Below are 14,567 nucleotides of genomic sequence, written 5' to 3'. Positions count from 1 at the left end.
TGCCGCAATTGTGGTTTTGTGTATACTTTGAATGTAATAGTTTTGAATATGAGTGACCCCTTGTTATAGTCTCTGGTTTTTGCACATTAAATTGGTCCAAAAGGAATTGTACATTTGGTGTTAGTTTAAAAACGAAAATCGAGAATCTGTTATCTTCTGTATACCAGACACTATTACATTTGTTACGTTTTCTTATCACGCTGTTTTAATATTGTAGGTGGATGACTGTGCGGCATATGTATGATTCAGATGCATAACGCAAACCTGCAAGCTGTCTATATAAGTGTTATGTTCTTTTTTTAAATAGTGATATTGGTGTTGCTTTGACGATTGCTCTTGGAAATTATATGACTTGTTAACGTGTTGGTTCTGGTAATTTCTATTTATATTAAAACCAGTATACTGATGACCATGTCTAATGGCAGTTCTCAAAGAATCTAATTGTTGGCGATGTTTGTAACATCACCTGACATAATAATATACGCTTTGCTTACCGTTTTCATTTGAAAGTACATAATGTATGTTAGTGGCGATTTCCCCGAATGTAAATGTCGAGGGTAATCACACTTTAAAACAAATATACGTATACGGCCTTGACCAAGCTCATACTGAGCCAAGGTAAATCGATTGATTTCGCAAATATTTTAGTATTATATTGGATAGTACAATGAAGCAGGGTTATTTTCATGATTACAGCGGGAAAAGTACTTTATAACACAAACCGAATAAAGATCATTCATTTACGACAAAGATATATTATTACATTTAGTATGAACAATTCTGAGATTGGATTCATTATTTAAATTGGAGCTTTATCTAACGTACACATAAATGCAGGGGTTATCAAAGCCACATAAACTCATTACAAAGCAGTGCCCCTTATAGCAATAGCCACAATTTTAACGCAATGTGTGGTATAGTAACATAGATTGAACGGGATACAAAATTATCGTCGTTATGGATAGTGGCACACTATATTGTATGCGAATTTCCCGCGACAATATCCGAACATTTATGAACAAACGTGAGATTGGCTTCGGGAAGCGTCGGAAGCACGACGTAGTTATCATGAGCTACTCGAAGTCACTTGTATGGTTTAATATTAATTTACGAAATATTTATTGAAATATTGTTGATTTTGAGTATATATGTGGCTTTTAGGAAGTATTGAAACAGCAATTTACACAGGAAAGTTGTAAGTACGTAATAATGACTTTAATCTGTTTAATATTTCTATGAATTTGGCTTAAACAAGAAAACAAAGAACGATTTTACTCTCTGTGGCCTTTTAAAATTTAACAGACCAGGGGAATTAAGTGATTTATATGTATACAATTAATAATCGGGTGTATATTCCCTTGGTATGAACATTGTATCACTAAAACATAAATACACTACACTAAGTTAATGATTCTGGGCGCAGATTGTTTCCGATTTCAATTGAATTAAATATAAAAATTAACGATTGTGTACGAGTAAACGAGATATATTTAAAGTAAAATGAATACTCAAAATCAACGAATATATCGTACAGTATTTCGAAAAAATAAATTTAACAGATAAAAAAATCAAGTTTCCTTATAGCAATAACCAAAACTGCAACGCTAGCATAATGGAGGTACGATTTATACAGTGTATGTATATATGTGTATGAAATAAACAAAGATGTATGATAAATATTGCAATCTTCGGTCTGTGTGTTGGGTTTCGGCAGGGGGATGTATATCGTAGTGTAACCATATGCATAAACAGAAGTAAACTGACAATAATTTATAGTTTAAATCATGTTATTTGTGAAGATTGATATGTTTTTCAGATAACGTACAAGTATTCAGAGTTTTTCTGCAGCGTTCAGAAAGTAGTCCGATTGTTCTGTTACCTGGCGTTGACGATTACACCGCAATCACAAGTTAAAGGTGCGGCGAATGCAATCGCACGCGACGAAACCTTTCAAAATTGGGATAGTATAATGTACAGAATCCTAAAAAAAGTAATGTAAGACGCAAAGAAATATACATCTTTCTGACATTATTCGTTTTTATTAAGTTTTCATTTTTTAATTAAAGTTCTTCATATCTTTTTTAATTTAGTATAATTAAGTATTTCTAAAACACGAAATGCCGTCATGAATGACACCATATTAACCAACAAATATCTTAAACAAACGACATATTTTTATTTCGCTGTAAAAAGCGTCTCTTCTTATAATAATTTCATAACCTTCATTCTACGCATTTTCGTGTTAGCAAATCATGCACATTTGATGTATACGATTGAACAAAACAAATGGAAAGGAAGACACTTTGAATATCAATACACAACAATTGTACGTAGACAAAGGAACTGAATACCATTTGAAATTTCAAACACATATCAAAACCAAACACTCTTTGAAGACGAACATTAATATTGCAGTAAATTGTGTTTATTTGATACTTGACAGATGTTTCCTATAAATGAAATTAAAAATATAGCAACATGTCATGTTTTCTGCATGGTGTTAAATTTTGAATATAAAATACACGCTGTACTTGTCAGCTGTTACAGCAAAATGTTAACTTGAAAATACACATTTATGAAAAAGAAGTTAATCATCATCATTATCATCATCATCATCATCATCATCATCATCATCATCATCATCATCATCAACATCATCATCATCATCATCATCATCATCATCATCATCATCATCATCATCATCAACATCATTATCATCATCATCAACGAAATCGTCATCATCATTATCATCCCCATCATCATCACCATCATCATCGTCATCATCATCATAATCGCACTGCGACGCTGTGGGAAACACACAGAAAGGCAGCAAATCAATATCGGCGATTTTCTGGCAACGCTTGAGTGGGTCACTAAAATAATAGAGTGTTTTATATATAAATGAGATCCTTATTACAAAAGGTAACGTATTTCAGATGCAATTTCGTAGTCAACCAATGTGACTGTTTTCTATTGGCGAAAGCGAATACATGAAATAATATGACACAATTCATTCATTTTTTTAGCGGTATTCAACGTTATGAAATAGTAATATACAACATTCAATGCCAATTGTTATCGACTATTATTTAAATCCAACCCAGGTTTGGTTGATTTAATTTCAAGCTGTATGTCGATAAATGGCACTGTATAGAATTATATTCGATTACAATGTATACACTCAACAATTAGTCGTTTAAAAGCATTTTTTTTAATTCGCTCGATCGCGAACACAACTATAATGCATTATTCAACATCAGACTCACGCTTGTTTGAAGACGTTTGGAAAATGGATCTTTGTGAAGTTGTAGTTCTGACACAGCAGGGAGGCCAGGCTGTATTTCTGAATGGCGGCTTGTTGCGCTAAAAGTCCACATCATAATGATATTGTATATTAGTTTACATGCAAATGAAAGTATACCTAATATTACACTAATAAGAATAGGGTTGACGAAGTAAAATTAAAACACAATTATATATTAAGAATTAAGAAAACCAGTGTTGAATTTCAATACTGTTAGTAATCATTATTGTGAAGACACTGTGTTTATATCCGGAGTTTTCACCGGTTTATGAGTTGGTCTAAAGAGAGAAAATGCACATATGTGTTTCAGTTAGAGTATACAAGGGCTTATAACATTTTTTTCGGAAATTGAAATAAAGAAGTTTTATTTCACAGCATAACATAAGTTGAGCCTTGTTCTGAACAAAACTGGGCTAAATGCATGTGCGTAAAGTAGAATTCTAGGCTAACAGAGTCGAAACTTTCCGCCTAAACTTGAATTTCGGTAAGGAGATACTTCATTGAAACTTAAAATATTATAAAAGCGGAAAGTGTCGTCCCTGATAAGCCTTTGCGAACTGCACAGGCTAATCTGGGACGACACTTTACGTACATGCACTAAGCCCAGTTTTTTCCGCACAAGTCTCAGTATTTTTTAAATATATCAAATATGACCTTCTTATCGTTATCGTTCATCCGTACGTTGCTTCAAAGTACGAATTACATACGGCGTATTCTATTTATGTATTGACTATGATCGTCGTAACAAGGTATATATTGTGCAAATTAAGCGACGGAAACCTAGTCTATTTATACGATGTTGGACCAAGAAGATCGATGAACATACCTTTGTTAAAGCCAGTCTTTTTGTTCTGATAGAAGAATCTGTCTCCGAACTTGAGTCTCCGGAACTGGTCCCCTATGATGCACTCCATGGTCGGACCCAAGGTTCCACCAGAGACGGGCTTTTCGCTCAGGGCTCCGGGGAAAAAGTCTATGTCTTGGGGCGAACTGAAGTGATACGTAATAAAGAGAGTCATTGTGTAATGACTGAATTACACATGCCTTTAAGGAGGAGAAAGGTACTGATTTCACAAATAAACATATCGGAAGCCGTGGACAGGACGATGAATTGTGGCGAATTAATTCAAAACCAAAATCAAATATCATGCACTCCTTCAATAAGATTTAAGCCGGAGAATCAGTGAATGTTTGGGACAAAAAAAAATCCTAAAATTATATGAAATAACACAATGCAACGGCCACCAACTCAGAGTCTGGTGTGAAATTATCTTGCTGCCGATTACATAACTTGAGTATGAACGAAATGTTCCTAATTAGAACCAATAATAAGCAACAAATTAGGTTTTGTAAAACACATTGAAAAATTATGCCCGCTTATTATAATTGTATTACATAAACAATAGTTGTTTTGCTATTTAACAAATATTACACAATAATTATTAACAAACAAATACAACACTTAAATCAATTAAGTTATGTACATATGTTTTACATTCATTTCAACTATTTGCATAAACTTATCAGAAGCATGAATATGCTGACCGTGTATGTTTTGACATTGGAAAGCTATGTGCTTCCAGCCGAATTGATGGATGACTAACCGGATTGTCCGCAATAATTTTTAACCGTAAGAGCTAGGCAAATAATTAAGATTGGCAACCGCTTAATTAGATAACTTTACAGTACCTGTAACCAGCAGCTTTAAGAAGAGTGATTGTCTGAACGGTGTGATCAATAAGGCCTCCAACTGAGGATGTGTTCCAGAACCTTACTGAAGATAGCCCACACCATATTCGGAACTCGTTGTAGGAGGGAAGTCCGTGGTCGCGACCCCTCTGGATGTTCAGGGATGCCAGATCGAAAGAAGTATCGGCCAACGTGTTGACAAATAAGAAGCTGCGGACAGTTTCTTCGAGGATTCTTAAAAGAAAGTAATTTTGTGAGAAACATAAATACTGAAAAAGCAAAGCTTTGTATAAAAAATGAGCAAACCTCTCCTTAACTTCTAGTTTCATGTATGAAAAAGCTTACATTGTTGCTAGCTACATGTGAAATTCACTAACCGGTTTCGATGCAAATTGATTTACTTTAAAGCAGGACATTTGTCAATAACGTTTAGTTGTTTAAGTGGAAAGTTAGAAAAGATTAAACATTATAGAACACTGTTTTTTTTTTAATAATTGACATTATACTGACAAAATAAAATTTCGATAAATAATTAAAATGCCGTTTTAGACCGTATTTTATGGAATAATACGATTCAATTGAAAACATAGACAATCAAACAAGTTTACACACACGTTGTCAACATGCAAACAACTGTTATATGTTAGCAGATTAACGACTATTGTCACGCTTTAATTGAAGGAACACAACTGAAACGAACTCAAAACACGCTTTAATAGAATACAACAATAGTTACTATTTTAACAATAGTTAAAATAGAAAACAGAAACAATGAGTTTACAAGAAAGAATGTTACGGACGACATTTATTTAAGAAAGTATATCAGTTGTATATTTGTATTGTGATTTTTAAAAGAACAGAAAAAAGCACCAACAGCATCTATGTGAAATCGGTGCGCAACAGTTCAAATATAAAACAAAGACAAAAGGTTTTATTTGAGCTTTGTATGCATCATAGGAAACGTTGTCTAATGTTGTATTAAATACCTCCGTTTAAAAAAAAAACCAACAAAACGGGTTTAAAGTTTTTTGTTTTTGTTAAACGACAGAATGATATTAAATGACAATCATACAAAGAAAGACAAATTTGAAACGTTGGTTAAGACAGTAGGGAAAGTTAAAATTTAATTTTTAAACGCTCAAGCCCCTCAATGTATTATTTTTCTTTGTGTGTGTGTGTGGGGGGGGATTTCCAAACCCTGTACCTGTCAGTTTTCAGTGACTGGAGGGCAGATAGCGCGTAGGACAGCCCTTGCATCCCAGATGGGCCTCCGTTCACAGACTGTATATAGGTCATGTTGGGATCGCCGAAGGTCAGGTTGAGAAGTGTCTCGCGGAACGGCTGGAAGTTCTTCGTGTAGACCGACATGAACGTGGGAATCCAAGTGTGGCCCATACTGTCAGATTGTGGGGTATAATGTGCTTTGAGTATGTTTAACCTTAACGAATACGTATTTATGTATGCCACTTAAAACCATATAGAGTAAACACTAAAGTGAATTGCTTAAATGATTAAATATCAATAACATGTAGTTTGTGAAATACTAAAAGTATTAAAGTTTAATAAAACATGTAGTTAAAATTATATTCTGCACAATACAATTCTTTTAAAAGTAGATTTATTGCAATTACACAAGTTTCACAAAAATTAATCTGTAGTATAATTATATGATATATTTAAGCATACCGGAACGCTATTCCAAAAACGTTGGCAGCGGTAGGATCAAGTTTTGAGTTGTATTTGTATCTGTTTGAACTGGAAAGTTTATTTTTCGTCATCGCTGTCGGTGAAAGGAAAGCAGGGAGAAATTCGTCGTACACAATCTTCTGCATGATTCCGATCAAGAGTTTTCTCGTCTGCTGGAATGCTTCCTCGTCATCCGTAAAATATTGCCTAAGTCCATTCGCCAGACGATTGTGTTCGAGCACAAACACATTGTGGTATGACGTCAGAGATGGAATTTCGTTGACTCGTACATCACCTACAACCAATGCCATCTAAATATGAATTTGACCCATGCTATCTTATCATAATATGTCCTTGCATGATTTGTATATCTAACATAAATAATGCATTTTCGATGCTAATACAATGTTCTGTCGATATAAAGAATTCTTCAAATCGAATGTTCGCATGTCGACTTTCCGGAGTTACCACTGGATCTTATAATGTTATGTTACTTAACAGTTCCCTGTTTCGAGTTATTTAATCGGTTTTTCATGATAACGCAATTATTTAAGCCTTCACTAAACTGACACATTTGTTAAGTTTAAGATTATTATTAATTAGAAACAAATCAGCGAAATTTCGAATAATATGTGCCCAATGACTGCTGTGTTCATGAGCCATTTTCGTAAACGCATATGTTAACGATACAATTTCATTATTTTAAAAACCAGTGACTCTCACCTGCAATACTGCAGCGTATACCATTGGCCGCATCTGAGCGGCACTCGTTATCAGGACCGTCAGGTAAGCGGGGCCCATCTGCACCCTGTGTGGCCTTCATAAACGCTGTAAATAGAATATTATTACGTACACGAAATATATATATATAATTATACGTTTTATTTGAGGCAAGATGAATGTGTTTTGCATATACGTATACCTTCTTGAACGCAATGACAATATTTGTGCATGATGTCTATTGAGGTTTTTGAAGTTAAATACGAAGGTCCGTCTTCAAATGCACACATGCACATGCCATAAAAATGCACTTGATTAAAGAAATTGTATTTTTTCATTTATAATTTTGTTTAGCACTATAATTTAAAAATATGTTCTACCCTTAATAAAATAATGTACGCATTTGACAGGGTCACTTCTCAAATTCGTGCTATTACACGTATAAATAAGTTTAATTTGTATGATAAATGTACGTACGTGTTTTTCCATCTCGCAATAACGCCAAACGCACGTCTGAAGAACCGTAGACGTTTGAAGCGTCGACAAATGACGTTAGATCATTGGTCTGCTGACGCTGTAATATTCCACCTGCTGAAAACATAAATTCATAGTACAAGTGCAAAATGAAACATGTTTTAATATAGGTGAAATTTATTTAAAACAAACTTATGACAATGTTCAGTTTTTGAATAAGGAATCTCAGTTATGAAATTATAATAATAAAAACTTTTAGTCGTAAAACCCAATCAAAATTTATTATGAAGTTGTAAAATGTGTCTAGTTTGTTTAATGCCATCAAAAGGCATGTTGAAACATGAAACTGTGTTAAAGGAAACATTTGGATAAACAACTTACTAAAAGGACAAAAAACACGAACTCTTAAAGGATACACACTTTAAGTATTACAATAGAGTATTAAGAAGACGTATATAAATGTAACACTTGAAATAATTACCTTGTAGCAGGTAGGTTAATCTTAAGATGGTGATTATAACGATATATTTAAAATGTATTTTCAAATATGTTTTATCATTAGTTTGAACACAAAAATAGTGTGTGTATTATTTTCTGGTTTCTCATAAATTAAAAAACTTTATTTTAAATCTTCAACTATGTTCCTTACCGATCACCTTTTACTTACTTTCAACGACATCAAAGAAAAAATTGACCTGACATGCAAACCAATTGATCTCTAGACATGAGCACGTTTTACATCAGTTATTGACCTCATTTCATTTAACGTTGGTAGAGAAAATATATTCTCAGTTATCAGTTTGGGATGTGAATACACCTGATTACAATGCATAATGGCTTGATACCATTTCGGCTGTAAACAATAAGCATAAGGCTTATGAAACATGTTTAACGTTATACGTAAAGCGGACTTTACAAACCTGATGACTTGCAGAGGATCCCAGCTGACCTCGGGACCTCCATGCAGTATCCGGCCTTGAACCGTGGCACAAAAGGATCATCTTCAGCGAAGTTGATGTTGAAACAATTGTCTTGACTGACGGTGGTTTAAACGGAGAAATGTATGAATAGCTATATACTTTATACAGAAAACCGTCACTTAAATATACCTTGCACATTATTATCAGTAATTATCTTAAATAAACAATACAGGTTTAAAATATTGTATTGGTGCTTATATAATTATGTAAATGTAAAGGTTTATTTCGGCGCTAACAACGTTGAAATGAGTGTCTGTATCTAAATTAAAGTATATTTAACACACACCACATAAAGCGAGAGAGTCTCGCGGTATACACACGTTCAAATAATACAATTTCATATTTGACTCAAAATGTTATCTTCTGGTTATTTTTAAGAAAAGTCATTTCCAGCTCTTGCAATATTTTGCATATGTTATTATTAAAATATTTTCAATACAACTTCGAGGTTCCGCATAACGGAAATAATCTATCGAATTTGAGCCTATGTACTGAAGCAGTGTGAAGTAAAAATATAAATGTATTTAAGGGGGCCTTTTTACAGATTTTGACATGTTTTGAAGTTTGTCATTAAATGCTTTATATCGATAAATTTAAACATTGGATCTAAAAAGCCAGGAGTAAAAAATCAAGAATACAATTTAAAATAAGAAAAAAGGTAACCCTCGGCAGGACTCGAACCACTTACCCCTGGAGTCCTGGAGTAAAAAGTCTGCGCATTAGACCACTCGACCATCCTTCCTTTTACGATGACAGATGTATTGTATACTTTATATAAGCGATCCTTGTAGTTTCACAAAATATAACGACAACAACAGAACTCTCCAAATTATTCAATCGTTTCGCGTTGCAACGTTTTTTAATTTTCAGGTTTTTAAAATTGTTAAAAGATGCATATAAAGGCTATTTTAGAGCATGGTAAATGTTTAATATGACGGTCTCCTCACAAATATCATGACTAAAACGAAAATTTGCGAATATGAAACATCTTTTTCAATTTCGTCAATTTACCAAAACTTGAAAAGGCCCCTTTAACTTTTTGTCAATAATACATGTTCTATTAGTTTCGTTCATTTTTACTGATTTTTTTTATTTAAGAGAATATACTCACTCGTCGTTATTGGCACAGCAATCGTCGACAGCTAAAAAGAAAATATAAAAAACATAATTATTTCTTACTAAAAAACACACTTATCAATCGGATTTTACATAACCATAAATGAAATTACTAACACAAAACAGAGGTCGTCTAGTAACAAACACTTACCAGTGCTCAGTGGGGTTAATATTATGTCGTGGTCGAGGAACTGACCAAACTGAAAGGCCTGTAAGGTCAGTTTCGGACTCTTACGCTGCTGTGGACCCCTATGGACTGCGTTGCTTACCGCTCGTGCGAACGGCAGAGGTTTTCCATTAATACCACGTGAACGAGGGAGGTTCAAACCGTCATCTGATTGTCGCGGAATAAATGACGCAATTAAAACAAAATAACATGTAAGTGTATTAATATGATTTAATGTTTTTAAATAGATTACATGATGGCTAAACTATAGTTCAATTGCAACTCGGAAATACATCCATATCATGATTGTTAGGAGAAGGAACACGACCATTTATGAAATTATTCATTTATGTTCGTTAATAAAAATGGTGATTGTTTTGTCCGTTTTGCAGCTGTTTTGAAATACACTTTATTTAACATAACGTTTAACATCTTTTATGAATCCGTATATCTGCGTTTGAGAACGCTAAAACGCAATCACAGGTGTACACTTAGTTAAATCTATATTTTTAGCCAACATGATCAGTCATATTAGCGTTTTGTCTGCAATCATAAATTAAGTTCCGACTTTAAAAAAAACAACAACATGTGTTTAACTCACCGTATGCTGCCGGAAGTAGACGACGTTCGGCTGCCCCTGACATTCCCCACGTGGGGTTCTTCAGATTGTTGCACGTGCCATTAATGGATCGGAACGTTTCACAAGGATTACATCGGACCGGTGATTTCGGACATAAACGAAGGTCTTTATGGAGACGCTGGAATTCCGCCACTACGGTGTCATTTTCAAGCTCAGCCACACTGAATCCACTTTATATGTCGAATGTAAAAAAGCAAGTTTGTCATTAACTATTTGAAAAAAGTACTTAGTATTTAAGAAAACAGTGTACGCTTGTGTCATTATTTAATATAGTTAATAAATAAAGATAACTATACACACTGTGTACACAACGTTTATCTCATGTAGATCTATCTCGGTTATTATTACATATTAAAAAAAATTCGTTGTCATTGTTGAAGTCTGAGTTCATTGAGATCTTCATTACTCTGCTACAACTGTCAAGGTTAAAGATACATATAGACCGTGTTCATTAACCCATTTATGCCTAGTGGACTCTCCCATCCTTCTAAATTGGATCAATTTATTTCCAAAATTAGGGATATTAAGTATATTTATTTCTATATTTAGAATATTTCTTACAGAAATTCCTTTAAACAAACAGCACAGGCCACGATGAGACGCCGTATCGTGCGGCGTCTCATCTGGGTCTACAATGTTTGCTAAGGCTAAATGCGACCTGAAACACTTTTTAACAAAGCAATTGCCTTAACTTACGAGTATCATTATTTTCCAATGGTATACAAGTATAAAAAACAAATTTCACATTATATGTTATTTGTTTGGCATATTGGACAGGGCCAAGCACATATATACACATTTAACAGTTTACATTTATAAAGAAGTAACGTATTTTGTAATAAGAAGTTTTCGAAAAAAATCGTACAGTCAATACTCATCGGCGCATGGTTATACTGTCATCCTTGCACGCAATTGGCCATGAGAGCATGTCGGTTGCCTACTTGATCTGCGCCGAATAGCGAAGCAGGACCAATAACTAATTATACAAGTACGCAAAATGGTTTTCGACTTGTGCAACTCCGAAAAAAGTGACGAAGGTATTAAGCAGTAATTTTTGAAACAGCTGTAATCCTTTTACCTGATTAAACGATGCGCTGCTAACATACTGTGTTATCCGGTGTAGTCTATTGTAATACTAGCGTGTCTAGCTATACTGGCTTTTTTACATAAACGGTTATGCGCCATTAGAGAATTATATTATACATATTATGTTGCAACAAATGGTAATACTATATTTGATATGCTTAACTAAATCGTGTGAGCTATCCTCGCTGCAGTCTTAACTAAATCGTGTGAGCTATCCTCGCTGCAGTCTTAACTAAATCGTGTGAGCTATCCTCGCTGCAGGCTTAACTAAATCGTGTGAGCTATCATCGCTGCAGTCTTTTCAGTACGTAATTGCGAGTTCTGAAATGACGTTCATCATAGAAATATGAGAGTCTATGTTTCTTTTAACCAGTTATTTAAATGCATAGTAACGTATTGTGTGCAAACATGGCGTTACTATTCCTACGAGAAGTCAATACGACGTACTCTTTACGCATGTTGCGCACACGGGCCATCATGGTTGAAAAGTCCCGGTCAGCGGCTGCATCAGCAGCGGTGGGTCGACCTCGTTGATGGATGTTCCGTAAAGGGCAACCAAATCCGTTGGCGGGGCCGGCTTAAATATCAAACACAATTACTTAGTTGTGGCAATCTTGATAACATAGGTCGGTATGCATATCCTGACTTTAAGAATGATATAAATTATTTTTGTTTTATAATGTGTGGTGTCACCTTTACTTTAATCTAGCGAAGCTGACAATTTTAATGCAGCATGCACACGATTGAGTTATTGTACAACTATATTTATGATTCCATGATGAATTCTAAAGTCTAATGATATTGTTAAATGCGTTGTTGCATTGTGAAAGAACGACTAGCTTGTCAATAAACATATCAGTGATATACATTTATTTAGTCATCTAAATTGAGAACATCCAACTAATAACTGTATTGGTTTTGCATTTATTGCCATAATACCAAAGGCTAACAGACAGTTTATTTAAATAGTTAAGTGACATAACACACACACAGAAAACGCATGTAGCGATTAAGATGTATCGAATTTAAAGTGTGAATGCATTGTTCAGCGATGTCCGATAGTCTTGTTTCATAACAGTTGTGATAGCTATACGAATGTATTTTCTTTTGTTAGAGATATAGATTGTCACTTTAAATAACATGAAACATTAATAATTTATTAGTCATGTGTTATGAAAGAAAAAAACACACGCCATATTCTATAAAACAAAAAATCTTACCCCATTTTTCTTTAGCACATCCGGTAACAGCATCCTTTACTTGAGAGACATGGTCGGTGCGAACCCTCGGGACATACACCACCCAGATCAACAAACATATGGCTGCATAGAGCGTCTGTGAGACATACACCACACAGATCAACAAACATATGGCTGCATAGAGCGTCTGTGAGACATACACCACACAGATCAACAAACATATGGCTGCATAGAGCGTCTGTGAGACAAACACCACACAGATCAACAAACATATGGCTGCATAGAGCGTCTGTGAGACATACACCACACACAACAACCATATGGCTGCATAGAGCGTCTGTGAGACGATATTTGATATGTGTTTGTATTTTATTTAAACATGCATAAATTTACATACAAATGTATCAATTAATATAAATCAATAAATATATATATAAATAAATAAATAAATAAATAAATAAATAAATATATATATATATATATATATATATATATATATATATATATATATATATATATATATATATATATATATATATATATATATATATATATATATATATATATATATGTATAAGTCCATTTATATATATGTAAATATATTATATATAAATACATAAATACAAAACTATATATTTATTTTATATTAATAAGTAAAGTAAATGAATTAATAAAAATATAAAAAATAAATTACATTTATATTATATATATATATATAAACTGGAGGTCGACCCAGCTTATTGTGATGTACATAAGGTAATTGATATTTCGATTGATTGAATGTATTAGTTTTAATTGACAAAAAATATTTCAAACATGAGAGACCGAAAATCAATTCAAAAAGATAACCTTGGGGTTGAATCTTAAGAGGCGATGGATGTGATTTAATAGTTCTCACCAGGAAGCGCTTATCTTAATATGATCTTGTCATTTTTTTGAATTTTTTTTTCGTTTCATATTTTTTACCATTTAAATTGGATTTAAAAATGATGATTTGTCTAACCTATAACAGGATATACCATTCCATACATATTTATGTTAATAATAAATAAACTGAATCGTTTCGCTACACTGGTTGTAATAAAGTCGGATTCTAAAAGTTACTTTATTTCAAAATATGATATTGTTCAAAACATCCTTTACGTCTAAATTACAAAGCAAGTTTGTTTAACATGAAATAATTAAAGCAATTATCCAACGAGAATATTTGTATTTGCTGAAGCAATACCACTGGACATGTAATAAATTACGAGATATATAGAGAATAACAGGTTACTGTCTGATCTTTTTGTAATATATCAGGCAACGCTTAGAATAATATAACGGCGAGGATTTCCGAGCCGTGATTTTATTCATGCCGAGCCTGATATATTACAAAAAGATCTGGCAGTAACATGTGTTTCCTGTTTACCATACCTCTACATCCCCGATTTTATAAAAATAATGAAAAAATCGCTAAAAAACGTTCCAGTTTTAGTGGGAAAGAATATGACTTTTGTAGTATAAC

The 14,567-nt window shown here is 33.4% G+C and overlaps 1 protein-coding gene across 2 annotated transcripts in view; it reads right to left on the bottom strand.

Annotated features, from left to right (window-relative positions):
• Window positions 1–2,161: 2,161 nt before the first annotated feature.
• The window catches only part of LOC127845366 (myeloperoxidase-like), a 128,534-nt gene continuing 116,128 nt past the window's right edge, over window positions 2,162–14,567 (bottom strand). The window contains exons 2-15 of one of the 2 annotated variants that reach the window (XM_052376244.1): window positions 13,082–13,196; window positions 12,309–12,438; window positions 10,737–10,945; window positions 10,121–10,303; window positions 9,965–9,995; window positions 8,794–8,909; window positions 7,877–7,990; window positions 7,403–7,507; window positions 6,680–6,974; window positions 6,198–6,389; window positions 4,994–5,227; window positions 4,131–4,294; window positions 3,267–3,363; window positions 2,162–2,873 (exon numbers count right to left, since the gene is read on the bottom strand). In XM_052376244.1, coding sequence (XP_052232204.1) covers window positions 2,588–2,873; window positions 3,267–3,363; window positions 4,131–4,294; window positions 4,994–5,227; window positions 6,198–6,389; window positions 6,680–6,974; window positions 7,403–7,507; window positions 7,877–7,990; window positions 8,794–8,909; window positions 9,965–9,995; window positions 10,121–10,303; window positions 10,737–10,945; window positions 12,309–12,438; window positions 13,082–13,196 — 2,271 coding nt within the window. In that variant the 3' untranslated portion in view covers window positions 2,162–2,587. The remainder of the gene's footprint in view (window positions 2,874–3,266; window positions 3,364–4,130; window positions 4,295–4,993; window positions 5,228–6,197; window positions 6,390–6,679; window positions 6,975–7,402; window positions 7,508–7,876; window positions 7,991–8,793; window positions 8,910–9,964; window positions 9,996–10,120; window positions 10,304–10,736; window positions 10,946–12,308; window positions 12,439–13,081; window positions 13,197–14,567) is intronic. The other variant, XM_052376243.1, reaches the window with a different exon arrangement.

This window comes from Dreissena polymorpha, chromosome 9 (assembly GCF_020536995.1).
Source record: "Dreissena polymorpha isolate Duluth1 chromosome 9, UMN_Dpol_1.0, whole genome shotgun sequence".
Taxonomy (NCBI): domain Eukaryota; kingdom Metazoa; phylum Mollusca; class Bivalvia; order Myida; family Dreissenidae; genus Dreissena; species Dreissena polymorpha.
The sequence above is the reverse complement of the archived record's forward strand: the minus strand, read 5'-3'. Positions and strand labels throughout refer to the sequence as shown.